The sequence below is a fragment of the Saccopteryx bilineata genome, chromosome 6 (genome assembly GCF_036850765.1).
Source record: "Saccopteryx bilineata isolate mSacBil1 chromosome 6, mSacBil1_pri_phased_curated, whole genome shotgun sequence".
Taxonomy (NCBI): Eukaryota; Metazoa; Chordata; class Mammalia; order Chiroptera; family Emballonuridae; genus Saccopteryx; species Saccopteryx bilineata.
The window spans coordinates 112,020,983-112,041,536 of record NC_089495.1 but is presented as its reverse complement, the minus strand read 5'-3'; the positions used below and the strand labels follow the sequence as shown (position 1 = coordinate 112,041,536).

Genomic DNA, 20,554 nt, shown 5'->3' with positions numbered 1-20,554 from the left:
TAGTGCCTAAGGCAAGGCCAGGGAGCCATCCTTAGTGCCTGAGGCCAACTTTCTCAAACTAACTGAGCCATGGCAGTGGAAGGGGAAGAGGGTGAGGGGGTAGAAGCAGATGGTTGCTTCTCTTGTGTGCCCTGGCTGGGGATTGAACCTGGGACATCCACACGCTGGGCCAACACTCTACCACTGAGCCAACCTGCCAAGGCTATATATTCTTTTTTTTTTAATTTTTAAATTTATTTTTATTTATTTTTTACAGAGACAGAGAGTAAGTCAGAGAGAGGGATAGACAGGGACAGACAGACAGGAGCAGAGAGAGATGAGAAGCATCAATCATTAGTTTTTCATTGCATGTTGCAACACCTTAGTTGTTCATTGATTGCTTTCTCATACGTTCCTTGACCACGGGCCTTCAGCAGACCGAGTAACCCCCTGCTGGAGCCAGCGACCTTGGGTTCAAGCTGGTGGGCTTTTTCTCAAACCAGATGAGCCCGCGCTCAAGCTGGCGACCTCAGGGTCTCGAACCTGGTTCCTCTGCATCCCAGTCAGATGCTCTATCCACTGCGCCACCGCCTGGTCAGGCAAGGCTATATATTCTTAATTATGAATATTACATAGCAAATGAAATAGGCTTAAAGTTAATTTTTAAAGTGGTTAATATTAAACCTGAACAATCATATACAATAATTAAAAAAAAAACTAGACCTTTCTATTTCTCAGTGCAATGTAAAATAAAAAATTAGTGAATAATTTTTTTTAAGGAAATTAAATCTGGAAGAGTGCTCCTGTAGATCAGAAAAGGCACATGGATAAGGTTCTGCGTATTTTTACCATGGTTATTTTTGCTGACTGACCCCCAAATTATAATAAAATTGTATAACTTATTCTGTATTTCCAAGTCACATGTGAAGTGTGGCACTAACAGTTCTATAGAAAACACTTCACTAGGTGGTCTTTCACCAGAAACGTTGTATAGTTTTGTCTTGCATTATCTCTTATTTATCTAAATTTCTTTGGATCTGTTGTGGACTTTCCAAATACATCACCTCTGCCTGAAGTTTATCCCTGCATTGCCTGTCTCTAGTTCTCTCTGGAGAGAGGATTTTGTGCACATGTGCCATGAGAAGCCGCTAAAGGTCCTTGGTGGAAGTGTTATTTGTGATTCTGACTTCTTGTTTTGGTAGCAGGGGGCTTTTGAAAGACCCAGGGATTTCAACTAGAAAATTCTGTTGAATACTTCTGTTTCTTTCACAAAGTGAAAAATGACAAAATGAAAGCCCCAAGCTGAGACAAGTATTATGGTGTCATTTTTTTTTTTTCCAATCTGGAAAAAATACTGCATTGGCCTTTTGTGAAATGTAACTGTTACTGTTTTCTGTACTCAGGAGGGCTATGGTGGTAGCAGCTCAGAATTTCTTCTGCGCTGGCTGTGGAACTCCAATAGAACCTAGTAAGTATGGAAATAGACTGAATGCATGTTCTGTGGTGCCAGGGCAGAGAATATCAAAGTCAGGCAGTGATTGATTGTATGAGAGGTGCGTCTGACGAGAAGTTAGTATTAGAGTTTCATAACATTGCCCTCTCTCTCGTGAAGAGGCCATTGTGGCCTAAAGGGTTATGTAACTGGCCTTAGACTCATCTCCTAGTTGCCTCTCCATCTGGCACTCACTCGAGCCACGTGGCCTCCCTGCTGATCCTTGAGGGTGGCAGGCTCACTCCTGACTTGGAATGCCAGACATCCCCAAATATGGTTTATTTACTTCCTTCACATCTTCACTCAAAAGCTATGAAATTTTCCCTGGATTTCCTTGAAAATGAATTCACCTTGCCACAAACATACACATGTATGTGTTATATTATCTTTCCTTCTTATTTTTTTATTCTAGCACTTATCTTCCTAAAATACTCTTTTAGATTTTACTGATTTTTCTTATTGTTGTCTTTCTCCCTCACTAGATTTCTAAGTTCCATGAAGCCAGATGTGTTGTCTGTTTTCTTCATTGCTTTAACCTCTGCTTCTACAAGGGTGCCTGGCATACCATTGGTCCTCAAAAGATAAATTTGTTGGATGATTGAAGACCTTACCAAGGAGCTAGCCAAACCTCTCTGAGAGGGCTTGGGGAAGGGGCCTGAGGGGACCATTCCTGGGCCAACTAAAGCCCAGAAAACTAGGCTTCTCCTAGTCAGAAATGCAAGTTGCCCACCTGAGACAGGAAGTCACTTTTTCTGCTGTGAGGGTGTCCATAGGTCTTACCCAAGGACAACTGTGAAGAGATTTTTTCAGGAAAGGGTCTTCTTGACCTTTGATAGGCAGTCTTGGAAAGAAGGACTTTGAGGACCTCTACCTCAAGAAATAAAAATAGCAGAAATTTTTATGGGCTTCCTTCTACCAGGTTGAATGATAATGCCTGCCATTCATCACATGTAACTAATTTTATTTAAATAACTTATCTTCTCAGTCTAACAGGGACCATGCCTATTTGGTTAACCACTATATTCTGGTGCCTCAGTACATTTTGAATGCACAAGTCAGACTATGAGTGAATGACTATGAATCTGCCAACTTTTTAAACTTCCCTACATTTATTCAAATATGGAGATGTATACCTGCCCTCTTGATACAATAGTGGTTTTTTCCTTCTGGGGCCTGCTTACGGGAAGACATAGTCATCAGCAAAGTAAATAACAAGAACAATGCATGCAATGAAAGAGAAAGTCAAGTATGCTCTGGGATTTACAGCAAGAAAAATTAATCTGGGCTTGGTGAGGTGAGGTTCAGTGAGAAGTTTTGTAAAAAAATGATTATCCCCAGAGGAGTGTGGCGGGCGGGGTTGGGGTGGGGGAAGGAGTAACTATATGCAAAGGGCCTGAGGCTATTGCAGAGAAATGCTGTGTCACTAGAGATAAGAAAGAGAGGAGAAAACCAGCTCAGAGGTAGGCAATGCACAGGCTCTAGTGCAGGGGTCTCAAACTCAACTCAGCGTGTGGGCCGCAGAGCAAGATCACAGCTGTTGGGCGGGCCGCACTAGGTCTACAAAAGGCAACTGTTACGCAACACTTTTCTCACTGCAGTTGAAAACAAAAAAAAATCAGTGCAACAAGCACAATCGTACATGCAGTTTACTCAGTGTCACAAAACGACCAGAAACTGTAGTTCACATCACAACTGCTGTTAACTAAGCTAATATCTAGCTAGGATGCTAGAGAAATGAAAAATACAAGTAGGCCCCTAGGCTTACTTAATTTTATCCAAAATATTTTGAACTTCGTGGATTAGTCTGCGGGCCGCACAAAATTGTTCGGCGGGCCGCGAGTTTGAGACCCCTGCTCTAGTGGCTTTATCAACCAGGTAACTGATTCTGGACTTTTCCTGTGAAATTCCTGGCTCTCCTGTCAGCGCTGTGAGTGCCCGCCCCTCTACACCTCACCAGATCTGGATTTCTAAATTGTGACAGTCTGAGGCAAAACCAAGTTTTTCATTCTTTTAATATGCGTGTTGTTGATTGTGCCTCAGATGGAGTGCTTTTCACATCTTTACTTGTTATGTTGCATTTATTCATTCCTTGTATGGTCTGTTCTCATCTGTTGTATATTATGTATCTATATCTATATACATATATATATATATCAAGATACACACACATATATGTATATATATACTATATATTTTTTTAATTTTTATTTTTTGAGATAGAGGAGACAGGAAGAGAGAGACAGGAACATCAATCTGCTCCTGTATGTGCCCTGACCAAGGAATCAAACTGGCAATCTCTGCTCTGGGATGACACTCCAACCAACAGAGCTATCTGGCCAAGGTTTTATTTATTGATTGCTCTTTAGAGAGACAGAGAGGAAGGGAGAGAGAGGGAAGCAGGAAAGGAAGCATTTATTTGTTGTTCCACTGGGTCGTGCATTCACTGGTTGCTTCCTGTGTGTCCTGACCCGGGATCAAATCCGCAACATTGTTTGGGGAAGATGCTCTTAACCAACCGGCCAGGGCACATTTTATATTTTTTTCCCACTCATTTATCTTGGAATTCTTTTGGATACTACTTCCTAACGGTAATATATAATGCTATGCTTTATAATTTACAAAAGTGCTTCTCATGTGTGTGATACCCTGTAATCCAGTTTGAGTTGCTTTCTGTGGCCTCAGGACCTCTGGAAGAGATTCTGACCTGCCCTTCCTTAGCCTTCCTGCCAGTGAGAGACAAGTCTGGACTCCCAGTCCCACCAGATGTCCAGACCCTAAATCTCACACTCCTTTGGCTACTCCTAGTTCACACTGCCCATCTTACAAACCCAGCAATACTTTGGGAAGGTTCTATTTTCCCAACATCTACTCCACAAAAACGGGGCTGATGAATAGCTACGACTGAAGGCCTCCAGTCCCTGCCACAGCTCCCCCAGCTGCTCTGAGGCTGAGGATGGCTTTCTCAGCACCTAAACAGCGATCTGAGCCTTGACCATGTGGAGTTGGGAGGGGAGGCTACCCAGGGCAGGTTTTCAGCGTCCTCCCGCTAAGGGTGACTCCTAGCTTGTGTGCTCCGCAGAGTTTGTGAAGAGGCTCCGCTACTGTGAGTACCTGGGCAAGTATTTCTGCGACTGCTGTCACTCCTACGCGCAGTCCTGCATCCCCGCGCGGATCCTGACCACGTGGGACTTCAGGAAGTACCACGTCAGCAATTTCTCCAAACGCCTGCTGGAGAGGATATGGCACCAGCCCGTTTTCAATTTGCTGAACGTCAGCCCCAATCTTTATGCGAAGGCCAAGGAGCTGGACAGAGTGCGGGTGAGCAGCTGCCTCCTTGGGGAACCAAGGCCAGCGGCTGAAAGGGTCCCGCTGCCGCAAACACACATCACACCCATCAGGGACAGACCCGCTGAGGGGCGGGTTCACTACCTACCCTCCGGTGGATTGAGTTTATGCCTCGGCTTCTGCTTGCACTAGCTCTTGCAAAGGCACCATGTCAAATTTCATATTTATGCATAGTTTTGCAAATTACACATAGCTTTTACATTTTATTTATTATTCTTAAAAATAAAAATTGTATATGTTTGAGTGTACAGCATGACTTGATATGCAGTGAAGTAATGGCTAGTCAATTAATATATCTGTCTCCTCACATAGCTTCCTTTATGTATTTGTGTGTGTGAGGTGAGAGCACCTGAAATAAAATTTCCAGTATTCCATACAGTATTGTGAACTATAGTCCTCACGCTCTGGTTATATCTCTAGACTTATTCATTCTACACAACTGCAATTAGATGCCCTTTGACCGACATCTCCCCATTTCCTCCTAGGAACCAGCGTTTAACTCTCTTGCTTCTATGTACTTGACATTTTTAGATTCCACATACAAGTGAGACCATGCAGTTTTTTTGTAAGTCTGGCTTGTTTCACTCAGTGTCCTTCAGGATCATCCATGTTGTTGCAAATGGCAGGATCTCTTTCTTTTATACATACTTGTGTATTTTTCTTAAAGCCTACAATCTTGTGTAAATTTCAAGATCCACAAAACCTGGGTCCATCTTGGACCCTCAGTGAATCTCTGGACTCAAGCATGAACACCTGCTGTATAGACTTTACTTCAAAGGCTTGTTTTATAGAGTTGTAGCATTTCAAGTTAGAAATAACATTTAAATCTGACATCTACACTTCCAGTGTCATTTATTACGTTATGATTGTTTCTGACATTAGGAAATCCAGGAGCAGCTGTTTCATATCAAGAAGCTGTTGAAGACTTGCAGATTTGCTGAAAGGTACTACTGTTGGCTGGGACAGACAGTCTGGGCATATGAATTGGGAGGACTGATCACCTCCACACACTTGCTAATCTTCTGTGTGCCTTCTGGTCTGGTTCCTCCAATATTCAGTCCTCCCTAGGTACCTGCAGATTGGTTCCAGGTCCCCCTGTGGATCCCACAGTGTTCAAATCCCTTCTATAAAATGGCACAGTATTTGCACATAACCTATATATATATATCATATTTGTGTATAGGCTACAGCAGGGTGTGCCTACTCATCCTTCCCATGGAATCAGCATAGTGGTTGGCACATGGCAAGTTAAAGTTTTGCTTTTTAAATTTTTCTGTTATTTTTTCTTTATTGTGTGTGTTTTTTTTTGTTGTTTTTTTTTTACAGAGACAGAGAGAGAGTAAGAGAGAAGGATAGATAGGGGCAGACAGACAGGAACGGAGAGAAATGAGAAACATCAATCATAAGTTTTTTGTTGCAACACCTTAGTTGTTCATTGACTGCTTTCTCATATGTCCCTTGACCACCAGCTTTCAGCAGACTGAATAATCCCTTGCTCGAGCCAGTGACCTTGGGTCCAAGCTGGTGAGCTTTGCTCAAACCAGATAAGACGGCGCTCAAGCTGGCGACCTCGGGGTCTCGAACCTGAGTCCTTCCGCATCCCAGGCTAATGCTCTATACACTGCGCCACCGCCTGGTCAGGCTTTTATTTTTTCTTTCTGAATATTTTTGTTCTGTGCTTGGTTGAATCCTTGAATGATAAACCCAATATGCAGATACAGGAGACTGACTATAATGACCTTGTATCTCTCTTTGAGAATGCAAGCCTTCTCTGTAAAGTTATTAAGCCTTCTAGCTCCCTAGTAATAAATTTACTTTGTTTAGAAGAATATGCCAGTACAAGGATGAAACAACTCAAGCCAGTGGCCTTTTTATTATTTTTAAATTGTGAAATAAACATAAAAAAAGTTACCATCTTAAAATTTTGAGTATGTAGTTCAGTGTGGTTAAGTACATTAACATTGGTGTACAACCATCACCACCATCCATCTCCAGAACTCTTTTCATCTTGTGAAACCAAAACTCTGTCTGTTACACAACGCCTTCCCCTCAGCCCCCGGCGATACCATTCTACTGTATGTATCTATGAATTTGACTACTCTGAGTACCTCATATAAGTGAAATCATACTGTATTTTGTAACTGTCTTATTTCACTTAGCATAGCGTGGCCATGCTTTGTCCAAGTTGTGGCATATGCCAGAATGGTCTCTCTTTTTAAGGCTTAATGTCTGTATATACCACATTTTGTTTTGTTCATTCATCCATCTTGGATTACTTTCACCATCAGTTGTTGTGAATGGTGTTTCTGTGAACATGGATGTACCAATGGCTTTTTAAAAGCTGCTCTTAGAGAAGTTTGTCAAACTTTTATTGGCTGTATAATACTCTAGGCTATGAGGTGGTGATAATTTAAGTATCTCTGTATTACTGATATATTTTTAACTGAATAGATTTTAAATATTAAAAATAAAAATATTTAAGTATTAAAATTGATTTTAAGACTTTATAGATAACTTGTAAGACTTTATAATAACTTTTGTTATTTAAAAAACTAGTTAACATAATACCCTCTAGGTCCATCCATGCTTCTGCAAATGGTAAGAGTTCATTCATTTTCATGGCTGAGTAACATTCCATTGCCATATATATCATATCTTCTTTATCCAGTTGTCTCTTAATGGGCACTTGAGTTGCTTTCATAGTTTGTCTATTTTAAAGAGTGCTGCAGTGAACATAGGGATACATATCTCTTTTCAAATTAGTGGTTTAGATTTCTTCAGACAAATACCCAGAAGTAGGATTGCTGGATCATATGGAAGTTTTATTTTTAAGTTTTAGAGTAACCTTCATATTGTGAAATAAGTCAATTAGAGAAAAACAAAGACCATATGATTTTACTTATATGTGCAATCTAAAAAAATAAAATAAAACTAGACTTATCAGAGGGATAAGCCACTATGCTATACACATAAAACAAATGTAATATTGAATGTCAACTGTAATTGAAAAATAAAAGCCCTGGCCGGTTGATTCAGCAGTAGAGTGTTGGCCCGGTGTGTGGAAGTACTGGCTTTGATTCTGGTCAGGGCACACGAGAAAAGCACCCATCTGCTTCACCACCACCCCTCCCCTTCTCTCCCCCCCCCCACTCTCTCTCTTTTCCTCCCACAGCCATGGCTTGGTTTGAACAAGTTGGCCCCAAGTGCTAAAGATGGCTCCGTGGCCTCACTTCAGGCTCTAAAATAACTCATTGCCAAGCAGTGGAGCAGTGGCCCCAGATGGGCAGAGCATCCCCCTGAGAAGGCTTGCTGGGTGGATCCCCATGGGGGCACATACTGGAATCTTGTTGCTGCCTCCTGCCTCTCATTTAAAAAAAAATTAAAATAAATTTTATTTAAACTTAAGTTTTAGTTTAATCTCTGCCCACATCCATAGGTGTGCCCTTAGGGTAAACTTCTAGAAGTGGAGTTTCTGGAAGTCATGGTAATAAAGGTATAGGCATGAATGTTTTGACAGAGATAAAGATTTTTAAATGGAAAAAAGGAGTTTTCTCAAGGAGTTAAGATTATTTGTTGTAATAGGATCATAGGTTTAAAGATTTTGTTCTAAAGCTTCTTTTAGCTTCTAATCTTTACACATTGATGATATGTTACTTTTGAATTAAATTTCTTGGAGAGGAGCATGTCTTTTGTAGTCATTTGGCCTTGAGCTCTACCTTATCCCATTGGTGTGACAGGTTAATTACTCCTCAGACTCTCAGCATTTTAGTCTGTAACCTGTAACAATATCCACAATTCTTACTGTCTACAACAATCTATTGAATATGCATTCTGTGTTTCAGATGAAACTCAACAGTACTTACGGTCCAGGGAGAAAATCTGCACAACAGCTCTAGCTGGACTGTGCGTTAGATACTTGTGTACAGAGCCCTGAGGGTGCAGGAGAGCGATTATTTCACCAGGGGTGGGGCAGGGAAGGGAGCAGGCGGGGGTTCCAGACAAAGAGCCTGAGCTGGAAGAGGATGCAGTGTGAGCATACACCCAGGCTGATGGAGAAGTGAATGTGGGTTGGTGTCACTAGAATGTCAGGTCCTGTGTAGGCAGTGGCTGGCTTGGGAACGCAGTGTGCCAATGGCTTTTTAAAAGCCCCTGATCGAGAAGTTTGTCAAACTTTTATTGGCTGTATAATACTCTAGGCTATGAGGTGGTGATAATTAAATATTTCCATATTACTGATAGATTTTTTAACTGAATAGATTTTAAATATTAAAAATAAAAATAAAATAAAATATTTAAGTATTAAATATTTAAGTGTGTGGCGATGCTGCCCCCTGATTTAGAGAATCCAGGAGGAGAGCAGGAGGGTTGGGGAAGGTCACACTTCAGTTTTGAATGCCTTTGGGACATCCAGGTGCCTGTGACCAGTGCACAGTTGGGTCCCTGAGGCTTGAGCTCAGTCCTGAACTTGAGGATTTGGGAGTTACAGGCCTGCTCATGAGCAAGTTACTGTTCTGCCGGCTGGGGCCACTGTCAGTGGAAGACTTGAAATTGAGCTGGAATTAGTAAGGCAGTGAGTTTTATCCAAGGACACATTTTTAAGACTTGAAGTAACATTCAGTTTTCTTTTGCTCAGTGTGTGCAGGGGCAAGCTGCAAGAGACACATGTCTCTGCTGGTTCAGTTTTTTAAAATCAGCATTTACAAAATTTTAACTTCTTGGCTTTCAAATGAACTTGCAAAATGTAAAGTGATGAGTAAGATCAACTTGTTCTTGGGTCTGTTTTTTTAAAAAATTGAGTTAAAAATGTGTGAGTGCCAGGAGAAAACAATGCCTGCTCCCCCATTGCCTCCGCCCCCAGCCTCCGTGGGTGGGTTCTTGAATCCTCTGCGTTTCCTCCCTGGCAGGACATTAAAGGAATTCGAGCAGCAGCCCAGACACCTGACGGATGAGCTCTACCTCTTCTCCCTGGAGGACTTGGTCAAGGTCAAAAAGGGGCTGCTGGTGCCCTTGCTCAAGGACATTCTGAAAGCTTCCCTTGCCCATGTGGCCAGCTGTGAGGTAAGGTTCACAGGGGACATGCGTGTCCCTGAGCTGTCCCTTCCTATGCGTCAGGGCCTGTGCTGGGTGTTCTGTACTTTACATCATTTAACCTTTACAAACCCTGATGGAAGAGCTGGCAGTACTATTTCCAAATGAGAAGAGTAAGGTTCACAGCTGTTAAGTAACAGGCCAAGCTAGTCAAGAGCAAGGCTGGGATGCAAGCCTGGGCCAAGTGACTCCCGAGTTTGAGTGCCCAGCCCTGCTTGGAGCCTACTTTGACTCCCATCTACCCTGATGTACCACACACAGCAGCGTCAACTCAGGACCCACTAGAACAGGAGCTCTTTGTCTGTCAGGGCTGAAGAATCCTGTAGTACAGCTATCAGAAACAAAATTCAGTCGTTTAAGAATCCCTGTTTAACATCACGATCTTACTCTGGTGCCTTCATCCAACTTGCTATGGGATTTCTTTATGAAAAATGAGTGCACATTTATTGTTCTGATCCATTCATTGCAGCAGAATATGAATGACATCATGTTCCTTTCAGAGATTGGAATTGTACACATTTAAAAGTGGATGCTTATAAAGTCTTGTGGGGGGCGGCTCAGATTCTCTGTCGAAGGAGACGGAGACGTCAGCAGCGCAGATTCTAACTCTGACTCCTCTCACAGCTGTGTCAAGGGAAGGGTTTCATCTGTGAATTTTGCCAGAGCCCAGCAGTCATCTTCCCATTTCAGACTGCAACATGTAGAAGATGTTCAGGTATCTTAATAAGTTAATAACATGTAACTTAATAATTTATTAACTGGGTGCAAAGTAAACAAATTTAATAACAAGCACAAAATAAACTTAAGCTCAATAATAACTAAATAACATTTCTTTAAATTATAATGATGCTGGTGTTGTGCTTATAGGTTGACTTGGAGCTAATAAAGCTTGGGTGTACAGGAAGGAGTATTTGGGTATGGCAGGGGTAAGGAGTAATGTCTCCTGGTACAGGGTTTGGAGAGAGGAAGTAGATGCTGTTTTGCCTGTGCTCTGATTCTTTTTTTTTTTTTTTTTTTGTATCTTTCCGAAGCTGGAAATGGGGAGAGACAGTCAGACAGACTCCCGCATGCCCCCGACCGGGATCCACCCGGCACGCCCACCAGGGGCATTGCTCTGCCCGCCAGGGGGCTATGCTCTGCCCCTCCGGGGCGTCGCTCTGTTGCGACCAGAGCCACTCCAGCGCCTGGGGCAGAGGCCAAGGAGCCATCCCCAGCACCCAGGCCATCTTTGCTCCAATGGAGCCTCGGCTGCGGGAGGAGAAGAGAGAGACAGAGAGGAAGGAGAGGGGGAGGGGTGGAGAAGTAGATGGGCACCTCTCCTATGTGCCCTGGCCGGGAATCGAACCGCACACCAGGCCGACGCTCTACCACTGAGCCAACCAGCCAGGGCCTGTGCTCTGATTCTTCTACATCAGGGCAAGCTACACCATCCCTTTTGTAACTGGATCACGGTCATGCCCAATGCTGAAGTGTTACCTCTGGCTTGTTTCGTGCTACAGTGACAGAGCTGAGTAGTTGTTATGGAGCCCATATGGCCCACAGGGCTTAAGACTATCTAGCTGTTTAAAGAAAAGATTTGCAGGTACTCTGTACTGTGTTAGTGCCCCAGAAATCCTGTGTTATCTCAACTGTTTCACAGGAGAGATCTGGTAATGAAATCTGCCTTCGCCCTTGATATAAGCAGGCCCTCCTCTTAGACCACGCAAGTGTTGTCTCCCCCAACTCATTTTGCAGTGTTACAGAGTGGGTTCCCAGCAGGCGCAATGCTGAGGAAGGGATTTGTATGCAGGAAGTTCACTTAGGCATACTCGTGGGCTCAGCACCCACAGGGGTGTGAAGATAGCAGATCAGACCGAGGGGGAAGTGAAACTGGCATGGCCACAGTGAGGCTCAGCACATCTCACAGGGAGCTCTGAAGCAGGAATGGCCTTCAGCCTTGCCTCACATTGAGGACCAGGGGCCAGCCAAGTGTTTAAACCCCACACTGACCAGTCAGTCACCTGACACAAAGCTGGTGCTAACAAGGAGACATGACCTTGAGCTAGGCAGCTCTCTCCAATTAGGGCCATTTCCAGAGAAGGGGCACTACCTCCAGAGCCATTGGCTACGCATACTCTCAGCAGCTGGCGGATGTCCCTTGGGCAGATTTGGAAGGTACTCTTCTCATGGGTACTCATGTTCACAACCTTTTAAAGACTTGATAATCCCTCTGAGTTTCAGCATGCATGATTTCCTTTGGGAAGACTCTGGTTTCTGGACTCAGGCCCCCTCTCTCCTCAGGATGGGGATGAATGTCTGTACGTGTGTGAGAAAGCAAGATAGCTCATTTGCTGATGGTGTCCTCCTTGCTTGCAGGGTGCAGAGCTTGCTTTCACAAGCAGTGTTTCCGGTCCTCCGAGTGTCCCCGCTGTGCAAGGATCACGGCTCGGAGAAGGCTTTTGGAAAGTTGACCCTCTGCAGCGACATGATGCCCTCAGTACTGTGAAAAAGACTGTTCAACACACCTTACGATAGCACCAATTTGTATCTATTATTGATAACATTGTTTTAGATATCGAGTATTACATATTTTTAAAAATTGGTCATTCTTTTTATTACATATTTAATAAATTTTATTTATTTAATAAATTTTAAAAGAATGCAGATTCTTTGTCATTAAGCGAAGGGTTGTCTGTTACTGGTGGTTTTGTTTACAAATGTTCATTGTTTTTGCTGCTACTGTTTATTTTAAGAATTCTTTATACTTAAGTTGTATTTCTTTTTTTTTTTAGAGGTTTTATCTATTTATTCAATGTAAAGAGTAGTGAGAGAGAGGGAGAGAGAGAGAGAGAGAGAGAGAGAGAGAGAAGGGAGGAGCAGGAAGCATCAACTCCCATATGTGCCTTGACCAGGCAAGCCCAGGGTTTCAAACCAGTGACCTCAGCGTTCCAGGTCAATGCTTTATCCACTGCACCACCACAGGTCAGACACTTACATTGTATTTTAATAGTTGTATTTAAGTAATGTTAGAGCTTATTTTTTTATGAATTGTAACTAATGAGTTGAATCACTCAGTTTCTCTTCCTGTAAAGTTTGTGAAACAGAATGGTGCTTCCACTGAACAAAAATGCAACCAAAAATGCCTTTATTTTTTGCTTAAAAGCCATGTTGTGTACCAGTAGACTTTACTTCAGGGGTCCCCAAACTTTTTACACAGGGGGCCAGTTCACTGTCCCTCAGACCGTTGGAGGGCCGGACTATAAAAAAAAAATTATGAACAAATTCCTATGTACATTGCACATATCTTATTTTAAAGTAAAAAAACAAAATGGGAACAAATACAATATTTAAAATAAAGAACAAGTAAATTTAAATCAACAAACTGACCAATATTTCAATGGGAACTATGCTCCTCTCACTGACCACCAATGAAAGAGGTGCCCCTTCCGGAAGTGCGGCGGGGCCGGATAAATGGCCTCAGGGGGCCGTATGTGGCCTACGGGCCGTAGTTTGAGGACCCCTGCTTTACTTATTCCAGGGTTTGTGTAGAAAGTACACATTACTTCTGCTGTTACATCTATTTCAAGATGAGTTTGTGTTGCTTACCTGCCTGTGGAGGTGCCATTTGAAGCAGTTACCTCTAGGTGGCGCTCTTTCAGATGGCTCAAATCAGCTATTTTTTTTTTAACATTTTTATTTTTATTTTATTTTTATTTATTTATTCATTTTCAAGAGGAGAGGGAGAGACAGAGAGAGAGAAGGGGGGAGGAGCTAGAAGCATCAACTCCCATATGTGCCTTGACCAGGCAAGCCCAGGGTTTCGAACCGGCGACCTCAGCATTTCTAGGTCGACGCTTTATCCACTGCGCCACCACAGGTCAGGCCCTCAAATCAGCTATTTTTGTCATCTCTGTTCAACAAACTAAGTCAAGGGATGCATGGGCGAGTGAAACCTTATTCCTGCCCTTTAGGATATTGTCTAGTAGATATAAAATTGGACATAAGATATTTGAAGACTGAAATAAGATGTAGGAAAATATTCTTAATAACAATATGATAAAGTGGTACAGACAATCCCCTATCCAGTCCCGTGTACGTCAGAGGTGTGTGTGTGTGTGTGTGTGTGTGTGTGTGTGTGTGTTTTCAGTTAAATAACACTGCGTACATGAACGAAATGAGTGTCTACTATCTGGTGTTTTCTCATCTTGTCACTTGTTTTCCCGTCCTGATGCCTCTGCTAGGTCTGTGCTCCCATTTATTATTTAAGCCATGTCTCTTTTAAATAGAAATATTGTCACATAGGATAAGATAAATAAAATTTTTTTGTAATTATTCTTTTTTTGTGTGTGGCAGAGACAGAGAGAGGGACAGAGAGGGACAGACAGACAGGAACGGAGAGATGAGAAACATCAATTCTTCGTTGTGGCTCCTTAGTTTCTCATTGATTGATTTCTCATATGTGCCTTGACCGTGGGGCTACAGCAGACCGAGTGACCTCCCAGGGGTCCCCAAACTTTTTACACAGGGGGCCAGTTCACTGTCCTTCAGACCGTTGGAGGGCTGCCACATACAGTGCTCCTCTCACTGACCACCAATGAAAGAGGTGCCCCTTCCGGAAGTGCGGCGGGGGCCGGATAAATGGCCTCAGGGTGGACGCATGCGGCCTGCGGGCCGTAGTTTGGGGACGCCTGTAACTTGCTCGAGCCAGCAACTTTGGGCTCAAGCTGGTGAGCTTTGCTCAAATCAGATGATCCCACGCTCAAGCTGGCGACCTCAAGGTCTCGAACCTGGGTCCTCCGCATCCCAGTCCGATGCTCTATCCACTGCGCCACCACCTGGTCAGGCAAAATTATTCTTATCATAGCTTATATTCCACGTTAGGAATCAAGGGTCAGAGTGGTATATTGATATTCCTTATCATAGCTATATGAGGTGCATGCCAGTATCTCCATTTTACAGGCAAGGAAACTGAAGCTTCAAAAAGAGAACTAGCACACCTCGGTTCCCAGGAGTAGTGCACGGTAGAATGGGGTTGGCAGTTGAGTCGGCCTGCCTCCAAAGTCCATATTCCTACTCCCTGCTTCTTCTGTGGTATCATTTTGAGATAATATGAGCAAAATCAACTTCAACCTGTAAGTGCCGCTCTGACCTAAGTTAGTGGCATTGGGCTGAACACTATCTCACAATGCCTTGCATTGATTTGAGGAAGTCGCTGTGGCTTACGCATTGCTTTACAGACTTCCTGTTCAGGTGCTGTGTTTGCAAAGCACCACTGAGGGTGTGTGTGGCACATCTTTGATGCTGAGGAAGAGTGCACAGAAGCTCTCAGGAAACAATGCTTTTGATTTTGTCATTTTGAGCAAGAATGAAGCAATTTAAATAAACACTCCACAGATTGGGCTGAGACATACTTCCTCCCCACGGTGATAGTAGAGGCTCCTTCCCAGCAAGGTGCCTACTAGAATGGAGAAGTGGTTCCAGCCCACATGCAGCACTTTTGCAGGGAAGTCATCAGTTGTGACATATGTTGCTCTTTAATGGGATTTACTCCTTACGTGTTTTTTTTCTGTGCAACTCTTCCGTAAAGAAGATGAAAACTTGGTCTTTCCCATCAGAGTGTCACCCACAGTGAGGCATCCAGTTGCAGCACTGTGATCCCAGTAATTAATTTTCTGCACAGTTCACTTGGGAACAATTCCAGTAACAATTTCTTTATAGTCATAACTCTCAGCTGCAGGTAGGGAGTTGTACCGGGGGAGGAATATAGGGAGTGAGGGGGATGAAGCATTCCAAAGACATTCTGGTGTGATTCTTCTTTTCAAGCCAGTTGGGGAATTATTTATGTAAAGACAGAGTCCTTAAATGATTGCTTTTTAAAAAAAAACATGTTTTAAAAGATGCTTACAAATAAGGTAATGCAATTCTCTACCTCATCCACCTTTGGAGATAACCTCAGAAGACTCATGACTGTGAGGCTTCCTGTGTGTGATATCTGGCTCATGTTAAGTCAGCAGAGACCTGGTGACTGAGACAGAAGTCCTAAACTCCTTCTTGACCTGCCTACAATGCAGCAAGATGAGGAAGTTACCTGGCTGCATTAGCTCACCAGTGCTGGCTTCCGGAGACACAAGCCTGCAAACCAGCTTCCAGGCAGAGCTAGAGAAGCTTCTAATTGCTCATTTGGGAAGGATCCCCTTCTGCTTCCTCTCGACTCTCATCACATTGTTCTCATCCTCAGTCCCATTCACTTTAAACAAATTTTAACAGTAAGAATAAATTTAAAAAGCCATTCAACAGGTTATTTATTTAGTAAGTACTGTTGCCAGACATTAAAGGATGCTGTTGGGTAAGGGCTTGACTATAGACTCAGCCAGATCTGAGCTCTCCCTCCTGGGCTCAGTTTGTTACAAGAGTCAAACACGAGCACATTGCCTTACCACCGAAGGTGGAAGGCTCCAGGGGACAGCTTCTCAATCAATAGTCAATAGAAAATGGCTTAACAGTAGCTGGTGGATGAACTTTATTACATCAAGGTATTGGACACTGGCTTCCATTAACAATGGACCTGTAAGAAAAACAAGAAGTGTGTGATAACAGTTTGCAGCACGTTTACCAATATCTGGCTCCCCTTCTTGGGCACACAGTTAAACCACAGGTCTTAGTTCCCTAGCATCTGGGTGAGCCAATGTGGCCCAAGGGTGGCGGATGAAATACAAGTGGAAATGATGCATATGACTTCCAGTCTGGTCTTAAAGCATCCTGACTGACCTTCCACTCTCATTTTTCTCTGCTTGTCTGGAAGTTAAGGACAATGGGACAGTAGGGCCATGTAATGGGAAAAGCCCAGATTCCTGAGTAATTAAAAGAGAACCACTCAGAAGTGTGGTGCCTGAATTGGATCTTGCATGATTAAAGGTAAACCTTTATTTTATTAAATTACTGTCATTTTGTTGTGCTTGTTACAGCAGCATCACATAGCCATCCCTGACTAATGCAAGAGGTCCTGATGCCTTCTATCGAATGGATAAGCAAGTGGAGGAAAAGCTTGTCACATAGATGGCAAAGCCATTCTACTGTCTTTAAGTTATACAGTATTATCCAGCATGCTTTTTTTTCTGTGACAGAGACAGAGAGACAGATAGGGACAAACAGAAAGAGAGAGATGAGAAGCATCAATTCTTTATTGCAGCACCTTAGTTGTTCATTGATTGTTTTTTCATATGTGCCTTGACTGGGGGACTACAGCAGAGTGAGTAACCCCTTGCTCAAGCCAGTGACCTTGGGTTCAAGTTGGTGAGCTGAGATCAAACCAGATGGACCTGTGCTCAAGCCGGCAACCTCAGGGTTTCGAACCTGGGTCCTCTGCTCCCAGTCTATCTCTCTATCCACTGTGCCACCACCTGATCAGGCTATCTAGTATCCTTTATATTAAAAAATAAATGCATAGCAGAAGTAAAAGAAATTATTTGACTTCACATTCATCTCCATTCCCACTTACGTTCTTTTTCACAGAGACATTTTTGAAAAAAGTATTTTTTTTCTTTCTTTATTTTCAGACTTATTTTCTCCCAGTGAAATAGTTTTAAATGACTTCCACATTTATAACTTCAGCCCTGACCTTTTTCTCAGCTCCAGAGTGATGTAACCAAACAGCCTGCTATACCTGTACTGCATTTTTCCACATAAGCCAAACACCTAGGTGTCATTCTTGTTTTCCATTTTCCCTCAGACTCCAGACCCATCAATGAACTATGTCAGATCTACCTCCAAACATTTTGGTTGAGAACTTACCACTACCACTGCTATTGCAACAGTCTAAACCACCATCTTTCTGCTGGACTTCTATTACATTGAACCACGTGGAATTGCTGCTATTTTATTATCTTGGGCTACAAAAGGGCAATTTCACGTGGTTCAACCTAATTAATGGCTTCCTAGCCAATTCCTGTTTCCATGCTTGTCCCTCTACAATCTATTCCCCCCACACAGAGTAGTCTTCATAGAGGATATAGAGTAGATCTTGTATCTCCAGGGCTTAAACCTTCTGAAAGTTCTCTACAGCATTTAAAATTAAGTCTGAAATCTTCACCTAAGTCTGTTTGTTCCCTGTTGGATCGGGCCACTACAGTCTCCTAAATAATCCCACTCTTTCCCCAGTCGGGCACCCCTGAAGAAGTCCTCTTGCCCTTCCCATAGGTTTCCCATAATCCCACTCTTTCCCCAATCGGGCACCCCTGAAGAGTCCTCTTGCCCTTCCCATAGGTTTCCCATAATCCCACTCTTTCCCCAATCGGGCACCCCTGAAGAGTCCTCTTGCCCTTCCCATAGGTTTCCCATAATCCCACTCTTTCCCCAGTCGGGCACCCCTGAAGAAGTCCTCTTGCCCTTCCCATAGGTTTCCCATAATCCTGCTCTTTCCCCAATCGGGCACCCCTGAAGAAGTCCTCTTGCCCTTCCCATAGGTTTCCCATAATCCCACTCTTTCCCCAATCGGGCACCCCTGAAGAGTCCTCTTGCCCTTCCCATAGGTTTCCCATAATCCCACTCTTTCCCCAGTTGGGCACCCCTGAAGAAGTCCTCTTGCCCTTCCCATAGGTTTCCCTCTCTGCAGCCCCAAGTCCCTCCTCCACACTTTCTCTTGAGATACAGAGAATTATGATGACCCAGGGTTTAGAGTTGGAAAAATATTTGGATCTTTTTACTTTTAATTCTGTGATTTGTGGTAGATTTCCCAGTTTCTTGACATTAAGGTTCCTTATTTGTGAAATGGTGATAATATATCTCAGAGGGCTATTGTGCAGACTAAATGATGTAAATTATTAAAAGTGCTCAGTATCCTGTCCAGTACTTTGTATATAAAATCGGTGTTTACCACCCGATTTTCAAACTACTCTGCCTTACTTAGTCCATCCTCTTTTCCTTTCCGAATCACCACTTCTCTGTACTTTTTGATTCAGCCCTGGTTTAATTCACACATTTGAGTCACCTGCCCCTATGAGTCTTCTGTCAGAAAAATGCCAGCCTTTCGAAGGATTTTCTTTCTATCAGATCACTTGTCTTTGGGATGTGAGCTGACTGTTCTGGCTCATGGGTATGTGAGAAGAATGGAAAACAGAATCAACAGGACACCCACATTGGAAGGCTCAGACACCTTATTTTCTTTAAAAAAAATTTTAAATTTATTCATTTTAGAGAGAAAGGGAGAGAGAGCAAGGGAAATCTAGATACATTGTTCTACCCATTCATGCTCTCATTGGTTATTCCTGTATGTGTCCTGACCCAGAATTGAACCCGAAATCTTAGCATATGGGGATGACACACTAACCAACTGAGCTCCCCAGCCAGGGTTGAAGACTTAGGCACTTTCAAGACATGTGACATTGTACAGGGCCGTTAGATTCTCTGAGTCGGTTTTTAACACCCACCTTGCAATGTTGTGATGATGAGGTCATAGAAGTAAAAGTACTATATGTAAAGCTCCATAGAGATGTAACTTAGAACAGTTCTTTTTTGATGCTAATACCCATAGAAACAGATAGCCTGTGACTTTCACTCTCAGGGGACATGTAAATTGCTATTGGCTTACTTGAGAGTCACTTCCCAACCAGTCTCTCTCATTGTCAGAGCCTGGATTGGGCCCCAACTTTGGATGAGACCATTGGCATGGGTAGTGACACAGATCTATTAAAGGTGCCAGATTTGGCAAATAAAAATAGACCTTCCCCCAGTTAAGTTTGAATATCATATAAACAGAAAGTAAGCTTTAAATATAAGTATATTCTGTGTAATTGTGTGTGTGTGTGTGTGTGTGTGTGTGTGTGTGTGAGAAACTGAACTTTGTAGAAAGCTGGGTGGACACCAGTCCTGTGTTATAGCTATTTATTGTGGCCTAGGAGCTAATGTGACATTTTGATTACACCCTGGCCAGCTTTCCAGGGCACATGCCACCTGTTGGCCAGTCATTATACCCAGGGAGCTGGCGTTGGTGCCATGGTCAACTCAGGATGCTAATGGTGTGTGGCTCTGCATGGAGCTGTCCTGGTTCAGGAAGACTGAGCTTGATTTTCAGGTCTCTGTGCCGGCCTTCCTAGTCTGCTTCTTGAGTAACCAATGAACACCCAGCAACTCCGTGGTGACTCCTGAGTTGAAGTCAATTTAAAAATCAAGCACTGAACATCTGTCTTGCACCTGGCTTTGGGCATAGGTGTGGATCAGATCTAGTGCCTGCTTTAGAGGAGTTTGTAGCCTTGAACATTGACAGTTTCTGCAACAATCAGAATTGGCTTCTGCCAGACCTATGGTGGCACAGTGGATAAAGCCTCGACCTAGATCACTGAGATCGCCGGTTTGAAACCCTGGGCTTACCTGGTCAAGGCACATATGGGAGTTGATGCTTCCTGTTCCTCCCCCTTTTTCTCTCTCACTTTCTCTCTCTCTCTCTCTCTCCTCTCTAAAATGAATAAATAAAATCTTAAAAAAAAAAGAATTGGCTTCTGATTCCAGCTTCTCGATCTCTCTTGGGTTCTGAAGCACGACTCTATAAAAATACTAGAGTCAGTAGCTCTTCCTCACACCACTGGGCAAGGAGTGGGTCAGGCAGGCACCACAAACACTGCCAGGTGCTCTCCTTTTCTTGCAGAGTCATTCCAAGATCCTGGAGAAGCTTCCCCA

The 20,554-nt window shown here is 43.2% G+C and overlaps 1 protein-coding gene across 1 annotated transcript in view; it reads left to right on the top strand.

The window, feature by feature from the left end:
• RUBCNL (rubicon like autophagy enhancer) overlaps nt 1-12,457 on the top strand; it is a 36,831-nt gene extending 24,374 nt beyond the window's left edge. The window contains exons 11-16 of the mRNA XM_066235212.1: nt 1,383-1,447; nt 4,551-4,789; nt 5,699-5,760; nt 9,721-9,874; nt 10,529-10,619; nt 12,260-12,457. Coding sequence (XP_066091309.1) covers nt 1,383-1,447; nt 4,551-4,789; nt 5,699-5,760; nt 9,721-9,874; nt 10,529-10,619; nt 12,260-12,354 — 706 coding nt within the window. The 3' untranslated portion in view covers nt 12,355-12,457. The remainder of the gene's footprint in view (nt 1-1,382; nt 1,448-4,550; nt 4,790-5,698; nt 5,761-9,720; nt 9,875-10,528; nt 10,620-12,259) is intronic.
• Nucleotides 12,458-20,554: the final 8,097 nt, after the last annotated feature.